Source organism: Perognathus longimembris, chromosome 3, assembly GCF_023159225.1.
Source record: "Perognathus longimembris pacificus isolate PPM17 chromosome 3, ASM2315922v1, whole genome shotgun sequence".
NCBI lineage: Eukaryota > Metazoa > Chordata > Mammalia > Rodentia > Heteromyidae > Perognathus > Perognathus longimembris.
This window is the reverse complement of record NC_063163.1, coordinates 48,469,147-48,489,917: the sequence shown is the minus strand read 5'-3', so window position 1 is coordinate 48,489,917 and position 20,771 is coordinate 48,469,147. Positions and strand designations below refer to the sequence as shown.

General features: G+C 43.3%; 1 protein-coding gene across 1 annotated transcript in view; it reads left to right on the top strand.

Moving 5' to 3' along the window:
- The first annotated feature begins 2,054 nt into the window (after window positions 1–2,054).
- Frem2 (FRAS1 related extracellular matrix 2) overlaps window positions 2,055–20,771 on the top strand; it is a 160,253-nt gene continuing 141,536 nt past the window's right edge. Inside the window, exons 1-2 of the mRNA XM_048341464.1 lie at window positions 2,055–7,459; window positions 14,879–14,968. Of these exons, the coding sequence (XP_048197421.1) occupies window positions 2,290–7,459; window positions 14,879–14,968 (5,260 nt within the window). The 5' untranslated portion in view covers window positions 2,055–2,289. The remainder of the gene's footprint in view (window positions 7,460–14,878; window positions 14,969–20,771) is intronic.

Below are 20,771 nucleotides of genomic sequence, written 5' to 3'. Positions count from 1 at the left end.
CAGATTTGCACTTAAGTTAAAAATCAAAACTCTGGCAATGGAAAATAGGCAGTTCACATAGCCGGCCAACATGTGAGGTATTATCATCAGTGTAAGACGCGGTCCCAATCCATTCCTACTGGCCTAGCTGATGCTACAAACTGAGGCAGACGCTTATAGCTCGGACCAGTAAATTCCAGAGGGACACAGTGACTCTGAGCTTGGATTCAGAGCCTTAGAAGAAGGGAAATACTAATCTGCAATTTAATTTTTATGTGAAAAATAGTGTGAGAGCCCCTGACGAAGTCTCTCCACTGAAGGGGCAGAATATTATCCCACTTCTTTTTCCTGTTTGATAGACAGATTTGTATGATTGGGGGGAGAAAAAAAAACATAGGCATGATAACATGAACAATACAACTTGTGGTGGAGGGAAGTCCTGAGGGGAAAAAAATGAGAAGAGATGACACACTGTTCGAAAAGTAATTTACTCATAACCCGATTTATGTAACTGTGACTCCTCTGTAAATCACCTTTCCAATTAAGATTAAAAAAAAAAAAAGCATTGGGCCTGGAGTCAGTGGCTCACCCCTGTAACCCTAGCTACTCAGGAGGCTAACATCTGAGGATCGCACGCAGTTCAAGGCCAACCTGACAGACAATTCCTTGTAGAACTTATCTCCAATAAACTACTCAAAGAAGCTGGAAGTGGCACTGTGGCTCAAGTGGTTGAGCGCTAGCCTTGAACACAAAGAGGCTCAGGGACAGTGCCCAGGTTCTGAGTTCAAGCCCCAGGTCCAGCAAAAACAAACAAACAAACAAACAAACAAACAAAAACATTGCCTGTGAATAAAAAGACTTTGCTCTTGAAAACCAAGACTGCTTGAAGAACCAATTTTAAAAATAGTTGAGTTTACATCTTGAGAGTCAGCAGGATGGGCAGAAAACCTTGAAAAGGAATCTACACCTCTAAAACCACGCAGACACCAGGGGGCAGGAAGAGCTCGAGTTGTGACTTCAACCCCAACCTGGGGTGAATGAAATGGGATCTCAACTATTTTAGTCCGCCCTCCGGATATTTATCAATTCTCTCGGCAAGTAAAGAAATGCTATGCTGACAGGTGGGTTTAGTTTGTACTTGGTCTAATTGCTGCCAAGAGAATCGGGGCGTCTGTAGTGACAGCTACCCGCACAGCCGCGGCTTTGGGACAGCCTGAGGCTACATTCCCTAAAATTTATTCTTTGGTGCGAGGCTAGCCATTCTGATCCCATCCGAGTGCATTTCTCACGCATTCCTAATACCTTAGAAATAAAAATCCGCCCCCCCCCCACTCTGTGAACTTCGATTGCAAAGGAGGAGTTTGTTAAACAAAAGAAAACAAAAACTCACCACCAAGGGCTGTGATCACTAGGGTAATTTATGAGAAATCCGCGTAGGGTTGGGACTGAGTGGAGCCACCTTGCTCCAGCTTCTCATTCCAGTTGTGCTTTTTTTCTTTCTTTGTTTGTTTTGTTTTCTACTTAAGCCTCAGAGTTTCTTCTTCTAACACAGCCTTGGGTTTCGACGCAAGCTTAAGCTGCTTGGTCTTTAACTTTCCTCTTGGGATTTGCAAAGTTTGATTTTTCATTGATGGCAGAGGGAGGTGGGAAGGGAGAGGGAAAATGAGTTGGTGCGGACCGCAGAAAGAGGAAGAAGTGAATCCTCCCGCTGGAACGTGTTCCTGTTCTTCTTCTGGGGTGGGGTGGGAGGAAGAATCCCTTCCCTCCACCCCCCGAACCCCCCCCCCCCACGACTTAGCAGGTCAGAGCCAAGAGCCATGCAAAGCAAGAGCTCCACGCTGCTTCCCCGCTTGCAAACTTCCAAGAGAACCTGTTGCACCTCCACCCCCCCACCCCCCCCCTCACCCCGCGGTTTCCCCGCCTCGTCCCTCAAGGAGTTGATTGACAGGAATCACTACCCAACCCTGGACTCGGGGCCTCCTCCGGGGACCAAGGATTGGCCTCCTGGGGCACTAGTGTAAATGGGTGCGAGGAGGAGGGATTTCCCTCAAAGCGCAGGGTCTGGGGGCGGGGGAGACCCGGAAAGTAAGAGTGGAGGGACTTGAGCGCAGCAATTTGAGCGGCTGGTGGCGGAGCCTGCGGGGGCTCCAGCCCGGGACTGTGCCGCGCGCCCCGCTCTCCCCTCATCCCTCTAGTGAGCAGCCTGCAGGCAGCGCACGGAGCCTGGGACGCTTCCCAAGGGTGTCGCCCGCCGTTTACCCCCCAAGGACTTTCAGGCTCACCAGCTCGAGCCCGAAGAACACTCAGACCATGCCAGTCACCAGGACTCCCGCGATCGCCTCCCGAGCGCGCCCTGCCGCCGACCCCACCAGCTTTCTGCCGACACCTGCGGCGGCGCCCTGGCCGCCACTGCTTCTCCTGTCACTGGTAAGCCTCCTCTCCGCCCAGCCCGCTGCACCCGGCGCTGCACTGCTGTCCCCGGGTCTCCCGGGGGCTACTGGGGTCCCTGCGGAGGAAGCCATCGTGCTGGCGAACCGCGGACTCCGGGTACCTTTCGGACGGGAAGTGTGGCTGGACCCGCTGCACGATCTCGTGTTGCAGGTGCAGCCCGGGGACCGCTGCGCGGTGACCGTGCTGGACAACGACGCGCTGGCCCAGCGGCCGGGCCGCCTCAGTCCCAAGCGCTTCCCGTGCGACTTCGGCCCCGGGGAGGTGCGTTATTCCCACATGGGCGCGCGCAGCCCATCCCGGGATCGAGTCCGGCTGCAGCTGCGCTACGACGCTCCCGGGGGGGCCATCGTGCTACCTCTAGCCCTGGAGGTGGAAGTGGTCTTCACCCAGCTGGAGGTGGTGACTCGAAACTTACCCCTGGTGGTGGAAGAACTATTAGGGATTAGCAACGCCCTGGATGCGCGCAGCTTGGAGTTCGCCTACCAGCCCGAGACGGAGGAGTGTCGCGTGGGCATCCTGCTGGGCTTGGGTGCGCTGCCTCGCTATGGAGAACTTCTCCACTACCCGCAGATCCCTGGAGGAACCCGAGAAGGAGGCGACCCCGAGCCTCTCTTGATGGACTGCAGAGCGTTCCAGGAGCTAGGCGTCCGTTACCGCCACACAGCTTCTAGTAGTTCGCCCAACAGGGACTGGGTACCCATGGTGGTGGAGCTGCGTTCCCGAGGAGCGCCCGTGGGAAGTCCGGCTTTAAAACGCGAGCACTTCCAGGTGCTGGTGAGGATCCGCGGGGGAGCTGAGAACACTGCCCCCAAGCCCAGTTTCGTGGCCATGATGATGATGGAGGTAGACCAGTTTGTACTGACTGCCCTGACTCCAGATATGCTGGCGGCCGAGGATGCTGAGTCTCCGCCTGACCTGCTCATCTTCAACCTTACTTCTCCCTTCCAGCCCGGGCAGGGCTACTTGGTGAGCACGGATGACCGTAGCCTGCCCCTCTCTTCCTTCACTCAGAGGGACCTGCGCCTGCTGAAAATTGCCTACCAGCCCCCCTCTGAAGACTCGAACGAAGAACGCCTCTTTGAGTTGGAACTAGAGGTTGTGGATCCGGAGGGAGCAGCCTCAGACCCCTTTGCCTTCATGGTAGTGGTGAAGCCCATGAACACGCTGGCCCCAGTGGTCACCCGGAACACCGGCCTTATTCTCTATGAGGGTCAGTCTCGGCCCCTCGCGGGTCATGCAGGCAGTGGGCTGCAGAACTTGGTCATCAGTGACGAGGATGACCTGGAAGCAGTACGGCTGGAGGTGGTGGCTGGACTCCGGCATGGTCACCTTGTCATTTTAGGGGCTTCCAGTGGTACCTCTGCTCCCAAGACCTTCACAGTGGCAGAGCTGGCTGCTGGCCAGGTGGTCTACCAGCATGATGACAGAGATGGCTCACTGAGTGACAACCTGGTCCTCCGCATGGTGGATGGAGGAGGCAGACACCAAGTCCAGTTCCTATTCCCCATCACCTTGGTGCCTGTGGATGACCAGCCACCTGTCCTCAATGCCAACACGGGGCTGACACTGGCAGAGGGGGACACAGTGCCCATCCCACCCCTTGCTCTGAGCGCAACTGACATGGATTCAGATGACCCTCTGCTTCGTTTTGTGTTGGAGTCTCCCTTTCCCACCACAGGGCATCTGCTTCTTCGCCAAACTCATTCTCCTGGGGAGGAACAGGAGCTTACCAGGGGCCAGTGGAGGAAGCAGGGAGCATTTTATGAACGCAGAGTGACCGAGTGGCAGCAGCAGGACATAACCCAAGGCAGGTTGTTCTATAGACACACGGGACCCCACAGTCCTGGGCCGGTGATGGACCAGTTCATGTTTAGAGTCCAGGATAACCATGACCCTCCGAATCAATCTGGGCTTCAGAGGTTCATGATACGCATTCATCCCGTGGATCGTCTCCCTCCGGAGCTGGGTAGCGGCTGTCCCCTTCGGATGGTGGTACAAGAATCTCAGCTTACGCCCCTAAGGAAGAAGTGGCTGCGTTACACTGACCTGGACACAGATGACCGAGAACTTCGTTACACCGTGACCCAACCCCCCGTGGACACAGATGAAAACCATGCTCCTGCCCCTCTGGGTATGTTGGTCCTGACTGATAACCCCTCAGTTGTGGTTACCCATTTCACCCAAGCACAGGTCAACCACCATAAAATTGCTTACAGACCTCCAGCTCAAGAACTGGGAGTGGCTGCTCGAGTGGCCCAGTTTCAGTTCCAGGTGGAGGACCAAGCTGGCAATGTGGCTCCTGGCACCTTCACCCTTTACTTGCAGCCTGTGGACAACCAGCCCCCTGAGATCCTCAACACGGGCTTCACTCTTCAGGAGAAGGGCCACCACGTCCTGACTGAGACTGAGTTGCGTGTGAAGGACGTCGATACTGACCTGAGCCATATCTCTTTCACTCTCACTGAGGCACCCAAACATGGCCACCTGCAAGTGTCTGGACAGATACTGCATGCAGGAGAGATCTTCTATGTGGAAGACATAAAACAAGGCCGGATTTCCTACCTTCATTCTGGGGACAAGTCTTTGGCTGACAGCTGCTCCTTGGAGGTGAGTGACAGACACCATGTAGTGCCAATCACGCTTAGAGTGAATGTTCGTCAGATAGAACATGAGGCACCTGTGCTGACCCTTCCTGCTGGGAAAATAGAATCTTATCTAGATGTCTTAGAAAATGAGGCTACTGAAGTCACGGCTAATGTTATTAAGGGGACTGATGAGTACACAGATGATTTGATGTTGACTTTCCTCATAGAAGACCCACCCTTGTATGGGGAAATCCTGGTGAATGGAGCGCCAGCAGAGCACTTTACTCAAAAGGACATTTTGGAGGGCTCTGTCATCTATACTCACACCAGTGGTGAGATTGGTCAGTTGCCCAAAGCAGATTCTTTTAACCTGAGTCTGTCAGATACATCTCAAGAATGGAGAGTTGGTGGGAGTACCATCCAAGCTGTTACTGTATGGGTGACCATCCTGCCTGTGGATAGCCAGGCCCCAGAAATTTCAGTGGGTGAACAGTTTATAGTATTGGAAGGTGATAAAGGTGTTATCACCTTGATGCACATCAGTGCTGAAGATATTGATTCCCCAAACGATGACCTCTTATGTACCATAGTGATTCAGCCAACTTCAGGTTACGTGGAGAACATTTCTCCCGCCCCAGGCTCTGAGAAATCAAGAGCAGGCATTGCCATCAGTGCCTTCACTCTGAAAGATCTGAGGCAGGGTCACATTAACTACATCCAGAGCATCCATAAAGGGGTGGAGCCTGTGGAAGATCGATTTGTATTCCGTTGCTCCGATGGCATTAACTTCTCAGAGAGACAGTTTTTCCCCATTGTCATCATTCCTACCAATGATGAACAGCCAGAACTGTTTATGAGAGAATTTATGGTGATGGAAGGAATGAGCCTCGTGATTGACACCCCCATTCTCAATGCTGCTGATGCTGACATCCCCTCAGATGAGTTAACTTTTGTCATCACCCAGTTTCCTGCTCATGGTCATATCATGAACCAGTTGATAAATGGTACTGTTTTGGTGGAAAGCTTCACCCTGGACCAAATCATAGAAAGTTCCAGCATTATCTATGAGCATGATGACTCTGAGACCCAGGAAGACAGTTTTGTGATTAAACTAACAGATGGCAAGTACTCTGTGGAAAAGGTGGTCCTCATCATGGTTATTCCTGTGGACGACGAGACCCCCAGAATGACCATTAATAATGGACTGGAAATAGAAATTGGAGAAACAAAAACAATCAACAACAAAATACTGATGGCCACTGATTTGGACTCTGAAGACAAATCCTTGGTTTATATTATCCGTTATGGGCCAGGGCATGGCTTTCTACAGCGACAAAAACCTACAGGTGTCTTTGAAAATATCACACTGGGCATGAACTTTACCCAGGATGAAGTGGACAGAAATGTCATTCAATATGTCCACGTTGGGCAGGAAGGCATTCGGGATCTAATTAAATTTGATGTGACCGATGGAATCAATGCCCTCATAGATCGCTACTTTTATATCTCCATTGGGAGCATTGACATGGTCTTTCCTGATGTGGTCAGCAAAGGAGTCTCCTTAAAGGAAGGTGGTAAGGTCACACTCACAACGGACCTCCTAAGCACCAGTGACTTGAACAGTCCTGATGAGAACTTGGTCTTTACCATCACCCGGGCTCCCATGAGAGGCCATCTAGAGTGCACAGACCAGCTGGGAGTCTCCATCACATCTTTCACTCAGCTCCAACTAGCTGGTAACAAAATCTACTACATTCACACAGCTGAGGATGAGGTAAAGATGGACAGCTTTGAGTTTCAAGTCACCGATGGGCATAATCCCGTCTTTCGCACATTCCGTATCTCCATTAGTGATGTAGACAACAAAAAGCCGGTGGTCACCATACATAGGTTGGTGGTCAGTGAAAGCGAGAGCAAGCTGATCACTCCCTTCGAGCTCACTGTGGAAGATAGAGATACTGCAGACCAACTCTTGAAATTCACCATCACCCAGGTCCCTGTTCATGGTCATCTCCTCTTCAACCATAGCAAACCTGTCATGGAGTTTACCAAACAAGACTTGAATGAAAACTTAATCAGCTACAAACATGATGGCACAGAGTCCAGTGAAGATAGCTTCTCTTTCACTGTAACTGATGGTACCCATACAGACTTCTATGTTTTTCCTGATACAGTATTTGAAACAAGGAGACCCCAAGTGATGAAGATCCAGATCTTAGCTGTTGACAATAGTGTCCCCCAAATTACAGTCAATAAAGGGGCCTCTACACTCCGCATCCTGACCACTGGCCACTTGGGGTTCATGATCACAAACAAAATATTGAAAGTGGAGGACAGAGACAGCCTACACTTTTCTCTTAGGTTTATTGTGACCAAGGCCCCTCAACATGGATACCTCCTCAACCTGGGCAAAGGCAACCACAGTATCACCCATTTTACCCAAGGTATGTTTGACTTTTCTTTCTTTAAAAGCAAATGGAGGCTGAGAATATGGCCTAGTGGCAAGAGTGCTTGCCTTATACATGAAACCATGGGTTCGATTCCTCAGCATCACATATATAGAAAAGGCCAGAAGTGGCGCTGTGGCTTAAGTGGCAGAGTGCTAGCCTTGAGCAAAAAGAAGCCAGGTGGGCTGGGGATATAGCCTAGTGGCAAGAATGCCTGCCTCGGATACACGAGGCCCTAGGTTCGATTCCCCAGCACCACATATACAGAAAAACGGCCAGAAGCGGCGCTGTGGCTCAAGTGGCGGAGTGCTAGCCTTGAGCGGGAAGAAGCCAGGGACAGTGCTCAGGCCCTGAGTCCAAGCCCCAGGACTGGCCAAAAAAAAAAAAAGAAGCCAGGTACAGTGCTTAGGCCCTGAGTTCAAGGCCCAGGACTGGCAAAAAAAAAAAAAAAAAGCAAATGGTGTTCCAGGTTTTATTTTTTGAGTACGTACTTCTCCTTGAAAGCTTTAAAAGTAGAGCAATTAATCAAAGTTCAAGGGAAGAGAGAAAGAGAAAGAGAGAATATACTCACTTTCCTAGGGAAACAGCTCCATTTTGCTTTATACCTCATTGTAGTAACTATGATCAGTGTGACTATAATGGACTTAGGGGCAAGGGGAGGGATTGTTGTGTTTTGTTTTTGCTACTGTGTTTGAACTTAGGGTCTCACCTTCTCCCTTAGCTTTTTTGCTTAAAGCTGGAGGCCTATCACAGCTCCACTTTTAGCATTTTTCTGATTAATTTGACTTTCTTTTTGTCGGTCGTGGGGCTTGAACTCTGGGCCTGGGTGCTGTCCCTGAGCTCTTCAGCTCAAGGCTAGCATCCTACCACTTGAGCCACAGCACCACTTCTGATTTCTGATTAATTTCCTGAGCAGACTGGCTTCAAAGTGTGATCCTCAGATCTCAGCCTCCTGAGTAACTAGAATTACAGGTATGAGCCGCCACCAGTGCCGAGACATCAATGTATTTTGATAGTGCCAAGGTGTATTGCCATAGCAAGAGAAAGACTGGTGAATTAAAATTAAAGGAGAATTCCACTCTGCTACATTTTCACACTTGTCTTCTGAGCTCTTATGTTTCAGGTACTATACATCCTTCATGAAGTATTTGAGTCCCTTAAAGAAAGGTGTGCTCTTGGTTAATTGTATTCATTCACATTGCTATTGTTATCAATCAGCATTCATAGAAGCATGTACATTTATGTTACTTTCATCATCATCATAATCATCATCATTATTATTATTATTATTATTATTATTATTATTATTATTATTGCCAGTCCCGGGGCTTAAACTCAGGTCCTGAGCACTGTCCCTGGATTCTTTTTGCTCAAGGCTAGCACTCTGCCAAGTTGAGCCACAGCGCCACTTCTGGCCCTTTCTATATATGTGGTGCTGAGGAATTGAACCTAGGGCTTCATGTATATGAGGCAAGCAATCTTGCCACATTATTTTTTTTTAATTTAATTTAATTTTCATGGTGATTTCTTTTTTTTTTGGCCAGTCCTGGGCCTTGGACTCAGGGCCTGAGCACTGTCCCTGGCTTCCTTTTGCTCAAGGCTAGCACTCTGCCACTTGAGCCACAGCGCCACTTCTGGCCGTTTTCTGTATATGTGGTGCTGGGGAATCGAACCAAGAGCTTCATGTGTAGGAGGCAAGCACTCTTGCCACTAGGCCATATCCCCAGCCCCTCATGGTGATTTCTTTTACTTACATTCTTTTTTAAGAGTATTTCGTCCACACTGTTGTAGTTGTTAGGAACTTTGTGAGAGGAAGAAAAATAAATTATGTATTTTCTTTAAGATTGTTACATTCTTTTATATTATTGCACAAATCAGGCAAACACATGTCCAAAAACATAAGATCTAAACACCTATCTAGGTTTGTAAAAGTTATATAGCATGGCAAGCTACTAGGATAGACACACAAAAAGGGGGAGTGTAATGAATAAAGTATGAAAAGCTGAATGATGTATAAAAAGGTTAATGATCACCTCCAAACCATACAGCTATTTCACTATTAAAACCCCAAAGAGGGGCCTGGGGATATGGCCTAGTGGCAAGAGAGCTTGCCTCGTATACATGAGGCCCTGGGTTCAATTCCCCAGCACCACATATACAGAAAATGGCCAGAAGTGGCGCTGTGGCTCAAGTGGCAGAGTGCTAGCCTTGAGCAAAAGGAAGCCAGGGACAGTGCTCAGACTCTGAGTCCAAGGCCCAGGACTGGCCAAAAAAAAAAAAAAAAAAAAAAAAAAACCAAAGAAAGCAAAATTAATAGTAGAAGGTAGAAATTACTTCATCATTTGGACCTTTCTGTCTCTCCTGTTGGAAACACAGTATCAGACACCAGTTTCCTGTCACACCTGTATTCTTCAGGCAAAGATTCTTCTAAACTCAATCTCCCTGGGTAAATGCATGCCCTCTGAGACAGGAAAGGCAGGTGACCTATGCAGAATTATTCAGTGAGGAAAGGGAGAAGTTCATTCAGTGTGCTGGCTAGGGGAGTTAGGGTTCCATTCTCTAGAATGTTACATGAAAAATCTCCTCCCATGAAAATCTCCTCAGATTAGAATAGAAACTAGATCAGAATAGAAACTAGATGTACCCTATGTGGGCTCTGCAGGTATTCCAGAGGGATATTTTTTTTCCTGCAACTGTGTTCTACACTTACATAACAAATACTTTAATATACATGGATGTAGCAAAAGATGGTGTTAAAATGAACTACTTCTCAGTTTGATGTTGGCAAATAGCCTCACACTCCAGCTTCCTGATTCTTGGCCCAGAGCCTGAATACATCCTAGGGCCTGTGGGGACAGGAAAACCCGTATGTGCCAAGTGTCATGCCAGACCAGCAGGACACTTTTGTGTGAAGGCTTTCTGAGGGGGGGCCTTGCAAGCTTAGCCTGCTTTATTTTCATGGAAAATGAAGATGATGAAAGAAATATGTGAGAGGAAAGAAAATGGTACTTGAAATTGTCCTACGGAGCTGAAAAAGGGAGTCTGTTTTTTGCAGAATATCTTACAAAGAATTTTTGGATGAAGGCAGGGAAGCTATTTAAATTCGATGGACCAAATTCAACAGCTGCAAATACTAGAATATTATTTCTGAAATATTATACCCTAGAATGAAGCTACTTCATAGTAGGAAAGTCATCTATTTCTCACTGATTTTTGAGTTGCTGTGGCTCAATTTTTTTTATGGCTTTTGTAAATGTAGAGTAGTTATGCTTATTATAAAAAAATCTGGTGCTTTTCAAAAAATGACTTTTAAGGGAAGTTATTCATATTTAGTACAAACTCAAACACTAAGGAAACTGCTGAGATTGAATCACACCATACTCATTGGAACAAGTTGAGGCTAGAGTTTGGTTCACGGCAGTTATTTATGGAGATTAGATAAGTGTTTAAAATGGAGAACACTCTAGAGAGCTGCCATGGCTGTTGTTCCAGAGGGAGAAATGAGGTGGTATTTAGAGAGAACTCTGGGCTGTCTTTGTAATTTTTTTTTTTTTATCACAAGAAGAGAAGCAAAGCTGTTGTGATGAATTTTTTTATTACACTGAGTTAAGTCAAGTTAGCAATGTGATTATAGAAGGTTCATCCTAAGTTGATTGACTAAATGGACCCGGGGAGAAAAAAGAATTAATTTTTAAAACTCATCATTAAAAAATAGTATAGAATTAGTGGGATTCCAAGAGTTTATTTATTTATTTCAAATTTTATCTCTTTGCCAAGTTATCCCTGTCCGCTATTCTCCACTTTCCTCAAGGTCTAAATCACTTGTCTGGTCTTTCTTCATGCCTATGAGAAACATGTAAGACAATGTACTTACAGCCATTGTTACAAGTTTATAATGTATTTTTCTATCTTGTTTTATATGTATGCTATATAACATTCAAAAAAATTTTTTTCTTGATTGAGAAAAAGATACAAGTGCAAAATCCACAATTTTGATAACTGAAAATTGCCAATTGTTTTGCAGTACTTTATTATATTGGATGTCTTGTCTTTCTTGGGCTTTTAGTTAGCTAATGAATGAATACATTAAACACTTCTGGGTTTTAGTTGGGATTTTACATAGCTTGCATTTTAATTCTTTGGCTCTTTGTTATTTCTATTAACCCATAACATTATTTTAATAAATGTTATAATACCAACCTACTTAAAAAAAAAGTACATAATGAAGGGAGAGATTGATGGAAGGGGTCACACTGATCAAAATGCATTTTGTATTCATAAACTGACATGCTGAGTTGAAACCCTCTTGTATAATTATTCAAAGGTAATAACTTTTTAAAACAGAATATGTAATAATATATTTTGTGGGATAATTTCTTTTTTTTTTTTTTTTTTTTTTTGGCCTTGGACTCAGGGCCTGAGCACTGTCCCTGGCTTCTTCCCGCTCAAGGCTAGCACTCTGCCACTTGAGCCACAGCGCCGCTTCTGGCCGTTTTCTGCATATGTGGTGCTGAGGAATCGAACCTAGGGCCTCGTGTATCCGAGGCAGGCACTCTTGCCACTAGGCTATATCCCCAGCCCAGGATAATTTCTTAATCATTTTCAGAAAAGGAGAAATGTCCCCAGAGAGTTTGAACCAGGTATGGTTACTGAGCATATTAATGAATTACCATTTCATATTAATGAAAACCTATGGGATGATTATTTAGATTAGCTGAAATTAAAGCAATACATTTTCAGCAATCTGAAGAAAATCCAGTTAACCCTTACATAGTTGCTTAAAGAAATAACATTTTACCTCTTAACTTTTTACCCCTGAGTACTTGTGTACTTTAAGAAATCTAGTATTTATTTATACTTAGGTTTATGTTATTCTTAGAGCTAACTTAGTGTGTGTGTGTGTGTGTGTGTGTGTGTGTGTGTGTGTGTGTGTGTTCCCTGCTTCTGATTTTTTACTGGTTAACTGGAGAAAACAATCTCATGGATTCTTCTACCTGGGATAGTTTCAAACCATGATCCTCAGATCTAAGTACTCAGATCCTGAGTACAGAGGATTGCAAACAGTCATGAGCTAGTGACACCTAGCTGTTTCATCATTTTTATATAAAAATTTGAAATATCAAAGAAGTAATGTTGACAAAAAGTCTTTACCTAATTGAGATTTCAATGGAGTCTGTTTCTTATACCATAAATTATTATAAACAAAATGATAAGGAAGACAACCATGGTTTGGGTACGTGCCAATTAATCAATATTACATAACTTAATTTGGAAAGAAACCATGACATTTGCATGTCACACAATTATGTTCATGTTATATTTGCCTTTTTAAGGTAATTACTTAGTGTAGATAATAATCAAGTTTATTTTCCCAAAGAAAGTTGTCAAAAATAAGTCTTAAAACAATGACTAATTTCTCGGACACTATCTTTTCTTAGAAAATTTACAAAAAGGTAAGAGCATTGGAACAACCTTCCTCATATGATCAAGGGCATTGCCCCATGAAGGGGATGTGTAGTCAGCAGAGTTCAACTCATTCCTTACTGATAAAGGGAATGAATGTACAAAAACTAAATTTTCAGAGTAAACAGACTGAGAGCTGTGCAGGGGCCAGGATTGCTTAGCTCTGCAGAAACACACATGGGAGTGTACTGATGCAGGTGTGAGCCAGCACCACTCAGCTCTTTCATTTCAAACTAAGAAACACTTGAGCCTTTCTTAGGAATTAGACTGTGAGCAAAGGATTATGGGAAATTAGATGGGAAACACACACACATACACAGAGAGAGAGAGAGAAAGAGAGAAATTTTCAATCTACTGGGAAGGATAGCCATATAGAGAGATAAAAATGCCACCAGTCAGAAAGTATGGGGTGATGAGGAGGTCCTGGTATACACAGGGGAAGAGTCTAATGCTGTAATTCCTATAAACAACAAACTGAAGGAACAAGTGTTGTGGGGGTCAGACAGACCAAGAATGGAGAGAGGAAGGGTAAGTAAATACAGTCAAGAGTCAATGTGCATTGGTAAAAATTGAACTAGATTACTGGAAGAGATAGGTGGAGTTGAGATGGATAGGGGAAAATGATGGAAGGGGTGAAGTTGATCAAGATGCCTTGAAACTCTTTTATGCAAGTACTTCGAGGTAGAAATCAAAATAAAACACTCAAAAAGACACCAGTGAGAAAGTGTGAGGAATTACTTTTACTACAGGATTTGCTTCACCTATAAGCATTTGTTAGTAAGTACATAATGTTAACTCTAAAATCAGGTTTTCACCTTTCCAGAGGTTTCTGATTATAAGGGAATCAGTTTTCAGAATTGTATAAGCCAAGATGGAGCACACATTTCACATTTGTAACATGTTGCTCTAGGAAATCTTGGAGTGATTTGAAGATCCTAAATCTTGCCTTGCTTGAGAAGATTCTTCCTTAGATCCATTGGTGTATACCCAGTACCTTTGAACTCTCCAACATGAGCTTTCAATAGCTGTTAGGAAGTAAAAAAAAATCTGTAAAACATGTGAGACAAATGAAGAGTACATACCTAATGTTGAAGCTATTTTTATCGAGGACCTGATTTTATATACACTTATCAATTCACTGATTGACCCAGCTCATGTAACAACCCATTGTTATTATCATACACTATAGTAGTATTTGTTTTACTCTATTTCCTTGGAACATTCAAGTAGTTGAAAAAGAAAGTCTTAAAAGAATGAATCTAGCAAGTGGATTTAACAAAGGAACAAGAAGTCTAAGGGACTTCTCTGAGAGAATATAACCTACTGTGAATAAAAGTTTCTGTTTTTATTAGATTTGTTTTTCAATTCTAATAACTGAGTTATTATAGTTATTTAGATCTGCAGGATTAAAAAATCTCCTTGATCTTTCCTTTCAAACTTTAGAAAGCTTAAAGTCAGCCTGCTATTCCACGAAACGTAAGAAAAGTGAGCAAGAGTGAGAAAGCCAAGCTTTTTTCTCTTCTGTGCCTCCTGGTAGGGCCAGTCCCACAGGGAGGCAAAGGATCTGATTTCAAGAGGGCCAGGAAATTTGCCATGCCTCAAAATATCTTCATTTCCACCTGTCATGGAGTCTAGCATTCTGTATTTAGGTATTCAGTCATTCCTTTGGTGCCAGGAGCATGCCAACAGCATAGGAGAGGCCACACCTTGCTATTATTATAATCTAAGTCCCCAGCTCTATTTATCTGTGTACAGATCAGATTTCCATGAGACAGCTGGAATCCATGGGGGCTTAGAGATCAGGGAACTAATATAACACTGATCCCTTTAGAAAGGGAATTTAAAAAAATTACAGAAAAGTAATAGTAATAACCAAGAACATAAGTAACAAGGCATCACTTTTACATGAGAAGTTAGTTGTCTTACTTTTTCTGGTTACTTTTTGTTTTCTAGCTGATATTGATGACATGAAAATCTGCTACGTGTTACGAGAAGGGGCAAATGCCACAAGTGACGTGTTTCATTTTGCTGTTGAAGATAGTGGTAAGTGTCCCCATTCTCTTAGTAATGGACTACAGGAGAGAAGCTTTTCCTGGTTGCTCCTTGACAAAATTATCACAAGAAATCTTTACTGGGTGTCCTGTGATCATCCTCTGAATCTATGCAGAGTGAAAGTGGCAAATTGGGAAGATTTCCCAGTGCAATCTGGCACAACCCTACTATAATAACTATAGATAAATGTTCTAGTAGCATTATGTTCTTCTGATTTTTAAACATGAGAGAAAAAGATAGAGAGACAGACAGACAGAGAATTGCATAACTGGGATTCCCATGACCTGTTGTTCTGATTATGCTTTGTATATGGTTGAGTGCTTGAGGCCACTGGAAGATGTTGGAATCCCCTCACAACCCTTTGCCCAAATGAGATACTGAGATACCCCTTCCTAGTGTGCACATGGATGATGTGTGGATTAATGATGGTGGATGTAGTGTCTACTTGATCTGATTAGACATCACAATATGTCTCATGATTTTCTCAGTTTGGAGAATTCTGTGACATAGTATAGCTTAAAGTTTTCCAAAAATTTGAAAAAAAAAACACTGCAGAGAATGAGACACACCTTTTTATTATTATTACTGTTTTACTTTTGTAGCAGTACTGAGGCTTGAACTCAGGACCTAGGGTGCTGTTCTTGAGCTTTTTTTCCCTCAAGGCTGGTGCTTTACCAATTGAGTGACAGCTCCACTTCTGGCTTTTGGTGATAAATTGGAGATAAAACTCTCCTCAACTTTTCTACTTCCACTGGCTTTGAACCTTGATTCTCATGGTAGTTAGGAACACAGGCATGGCCATTGGTGCCCAGCTTTTGATCTAAGTTTCCTGGGGAGTATGACTGCCATTATTCTCCCCAAGCTGACAAACCAGTCACACCTTGGTCTGTGAAGTAAAGGAAAATCTGACCCATTCTGGGATTGAATATAAATAGTTTTGGTTTTCCAAGTGCTCAAGAGGAACACAGGAGTCTCACTAAGTGTTGTGTGAACAGGGCACAGGAAGTGAGGATATATGCCAGAAAAAAGGGAGCGGAGAAAGAAATGATTCTGATCTCAGTCTGATCTGTGTTCTCACGATTCTTTTTAAAAACTGGCAATGTATTATGTAATCCATCTCGAAATGGTTGCATCCTTGCTCTGCAGGTTTATTGACGCATTAAATAGCATTTGTTGGAAATATCACTGGACACAACGCAATCACAGCTGAAAAATGACATCTCTTGGGTGTATGCCAGAGAGGCTAACTTGAGTTCAATGGCTTGATTCCTGTTATAAATCAGAGGCTTTATAAATATAAAAATAGGTCATTATTTTGAGAGTATTCTCCATCATACTAAAAATGAATCCAGTAAGGACCAAAGTTCTAAGAAAGAAACCAACTCATACAAATTGGTCTGTTTGTTGAATCTTACTGCTCGAAGGAGACAATTCTACTGGACAAAACTGTAGAATGAGAACCTGAAATATTCAAATATTTGCTCCAGACACCACCTGGGTTTATTTCTTAGAATGGCAGTACTAACCTCAACATTGAAGTTCTTTTCTTGAAAATTAGGGGTTGGGGGATCCAAGTAGCTCATAACTATAGTTATTCTAAGATATGATAGATTATATTTCAAAATATTTGCTTTGCCCCCGCCCCAAATTATTTTACCATTCTACACATACATTGCTGAATGAAATCGTGATAGCATTCACCTTTAGATAATTGGTCTGCATTCAAATATTGAGAAACATTACATAGTATTATATTTAGATATTTTCATTGAGGAATGAGTAGCTGAAGAGGTTGGGCTTATTTTTAGAATTCCTGAAAAATGTGGTAGAGCTTTTAAAGATGATCTTTTTGCTTGTGGAAATAGGAAGGCAATCTTTCAGGAGATTTCTTGGAGCTAAAGATTCCAGAGAGATTTCTTTTTTACTTTCTTCCTCTCTGTAATTGTAGCGTTACTTATGGGGCTCAGGCAAAATCTGGTAAACTGTTATTAAACAGCACTAACCTTAACTTTCCTAACTTGCAAAACTTCCCCTGGACACAATCAATGCAGAAACCTGTATGGTTAGAAAAAATATATGGATTTCAAAAGTTTACTTAACCTGAGTTTTAGAAAGTTTTTTTGCACTATCTTATAAGTAGTCGAATGTTTAGATGAGAAATTCAGTACTAAACATTGGCTGTAGAGATTTATTACACAGTGAGAGATCTACATGCCCATAATTCATTCTCATAAGATATGTGAACCTCTTCCACAATTTCACATCTGTGAAGCCAGTTGAACACTGTAGCATAAAATTAAGAACTCTCTAAGAGTCCATGGACTTTCCTGTCCAGGCTGGCTTTGAACCGTGATCCTCAAATATCAGCCTTCTGAGTAGTAGGGTGACAGGCATGAGCCAGTGGTGCTTGGCTCTACTCCTAATTCTCTTTCCAGAACACTAATTAACTTGCTTCAACTCTACAAACTTGGGCTTAGAAGGATAGCTTTCTAAGGGAATTACTGGGGCAAACCTAACTCTTGAAGAATCCAATGTCAGGGATAAAGAATATGAGAAGAGGCTAGAACAGAAGCCCAAAGACTCTTGCTTCAGATTGAATGGTGGTATGATGAGAAGCTCTCTGGCCATGGGATTCTTCCATTATAATATGGCCATGTACTGCGGGTCCGGCCATGTACTGTGGGTCCAGCCACTACTCAGGAAAGATGCTTGGTTCAGAGTCACTACATTTCAGGTTTAGTAACATTTTTATGTTAATTACCAAATGACAGGAGAGGAAATGAGGAATAGATAATGTCAGGCTTTGCATCTCAGGAGGACTGCACTGTATTTGAACTTAATAAATGTTGGTTGATAGAGTGTTGGGTACATGTAGCACATAGAGGTGCTTCCAGCTTGGAGTTCTTTCAATTAAGATTTAAGTCTTCTATATAATTTATTCTTGTTTACACACTTTCACCTTCTTAGCATCCCTCCGGGCTCAGTAAAGTTGCCGCAATGAAAATAGTGTGGTTCGTATTTCTCTGATAAGGAAATAGACACTGAACTTGGTAACTGATTGCTTTCAAACTCCAAAATCAACTAGAGGCTGACTGACTTATAGCATAGATACTTCTCCCAAACAGTGAAAACTGAACTGGTCACTTTCACACTTGTTCAGGAAAACAAGTTTGTGTCTCCTGGAGGGTCGTTTTATTTAAGGAAAAAAACCTTTAAAAGATAGCTGACTACAGTGGTTTACTTCTATAATCTGAGCTACCCAGGAAGTGGAGATGTAAGGATGGCAATTGGGAGACAACATAGATAGAATTAAGGGCCCATCTCAACTAAGAAGTTGAGTATGGTGGTATGTTCCTGTGGTCTCAACTACTTAAAAGGCATAGAAAGAGCATTTCAGTCTGAAATCAGCCCTGGGCAAAGAGCAAGAACCTATTCAAAAGTTAACAAAAGCAAAATGGTCTGACAGCTTGGATCAAGTGGTAAAGCACCTCATCAACAAGCACAAGGGCAAGGCTTTGAGTTCATACCCTAGTACTTTAAAAACAAAATAAAACCAAAACCTGAAAAGGTGTTATTGTCCTAAACTTTATAGTATTCTTTACTGGCATCATAGTGTAGGTTCTTCAGTGATTATTTAGTAATGAAATCTGTTTCCTGGAATCCAAGAGCCTGAAATCATTATATCAAAATAGTCCATCTGCATCCATTCTTATAGTAATCTACAAGGCCAATCTCTAAAGTTGGGGAATGTATTCCAGCTTCCTGTGTCTGACTTTTGTATTGAAGCACAGATGACATTCATGTATAAATTTTTTTTTTTTTTTTTTGGCCAGTCCTGGGCCTTGGACTCAGGGCCTGAGCACTGTCCCTGGCTTCTTCCCGCTCAAGGCTAGCACTCTGCCACTTGAGCCACAGCGCCGCTTCTGGCCGTTTTCTGCATATGTGGTGCTGGGGAATCGAACCTAGGGCCTCGTGTATCCGAGGCAGGCACTCTTGCCACTAGGCTATATCCCCAGCCTATAAATTTAACTCCTATGACCGCTACTTTTTAAAATTCCATCCTTCATATTTTCAAGAGGGTAATTCATGTTATTATAATAATTATATAGACTTGACCAATAAATCTTCCTTAGATAACTATTTCATTGAATTCTAATTTCAAATCTAGTACTCTGGAATTAGGGTAGTGGTGGGTGAAAAAAACCTATATTCTTTCATCCCCTTCATAAGTTTCTGTTTTGTTTTACTGGTCCTGAGGCTTGAATTCAGGGCCTGGGTACTGGTCCCAGAACTTTTTGCTCAAGACAAGTACACTACAGTTTGAGCCACAGCTCTACTTCTACTTCTTCTGGTGCTTAATTGGAGATGAGTCTCATGAACTTTCCTGCCCAGCCTGGTTTGAACCATGATCCACAGATCTCAGCCTCTTAAATAACTAGCATTATCGGGATGAGCCACCTGCCCCTAGCTTCCCTTCATATATATAAATATTTGGTTGGAACTGAGGATTGTACTTGGGCCTCACACTTGCTATGTAGAAGCTATACCACTTGAGCTATGCCTCCAGCCATTTTTTCTGTTGATGACTTTCAAACTAGAGTCTTATTTTATTTCCTACCTATAGCAGTGGGGATAACAGATGTGTGGCACTATACTCAGATGACTGCATTTCCCCAGCATATGTGATAACAAGCATCTATCACCACATCCAGCCATTGGGTGAGATGGAATCTCATGAACTTTTATGTGGACTGACCTCGAGCCACAATGCCCCATTTTCTACCTTCTAAGAAGCTAGAATTTCAGCCTCGAGCCACCCACCTAGCTCAGTGTTAAACATATTCTATTCTTATGTGATTCTCCCCTAGCTTTCAACGTGTGTGTGTGTGTGTGTGTGTGTGTGTGTGTGTGTAGGTGTGTGTGTGGTGGGGGGGTTGGGTGTGTGATCAAGAAGTTAGTCATGTTCTCCTTCTTTGTGTTTCTTTCCTGAACTTTAGTTGCAGTGAGAATGTCTGTCTCACTGTTGTTAATGTGAGATCTCCACTGGAGAGAAGGAATTACTTCCTACCAAGAGATTACCTTTAATCTTGGTGGTTCAGTGCTTCCTGATGCTTGAGAAATGTGGCAAACATTTCACATGAATATGTAAAGAGATGAACATGAATGCAGCAGTAAGTAGGAGGGAAAATTTTCACTTTTAAATGAGGAAAAATTAAATAGTATTTGAAGAAAAGTTGCTATCAATAATTTCAAATGGACCCCTTGCATTCCTTTAGAATGTTCTCTTATCCTAGCTTTAATTTAAATCCCCGTGGCACCAATGAAGATTCTTAGCAAAGCTTTCACATTTATAAACACATGGAATGCACAGCTGTGAACATTCCTTTGAAATTTTCAGTGAAATAACCTTAAGATGGTAAAGAGCACCAGTTCAGAACTTCATGTTGTTCTTAGAGTTCTTTCCAGAGTGGAAGGAAAACTAGTTGTCAATATATTAAAATATTACACAATTGAAAATTTCAAGAGAAATAGCATTTGTATAAGTTACCAACATTTTAAAGCAAGCCAGAGCCTCTACCATAAGTATTTTTTCATTTGGTCACACGTTTTCTTCCTTAGTTGTCACAGGAGATGGCATTTTGACAGATAGAGAAACAGGAAGCAATATTAGAAAAATTATGTCCAGTCCTTATGAGAAAGTATAACTCTTTTGTTGTAAGTCTCAAGCCTTCATCCTCTAATTGGAGATGTGTGTGTGTGTGTGTGTGTGTGTGTGTGTGTGTGTGTGTGTGTG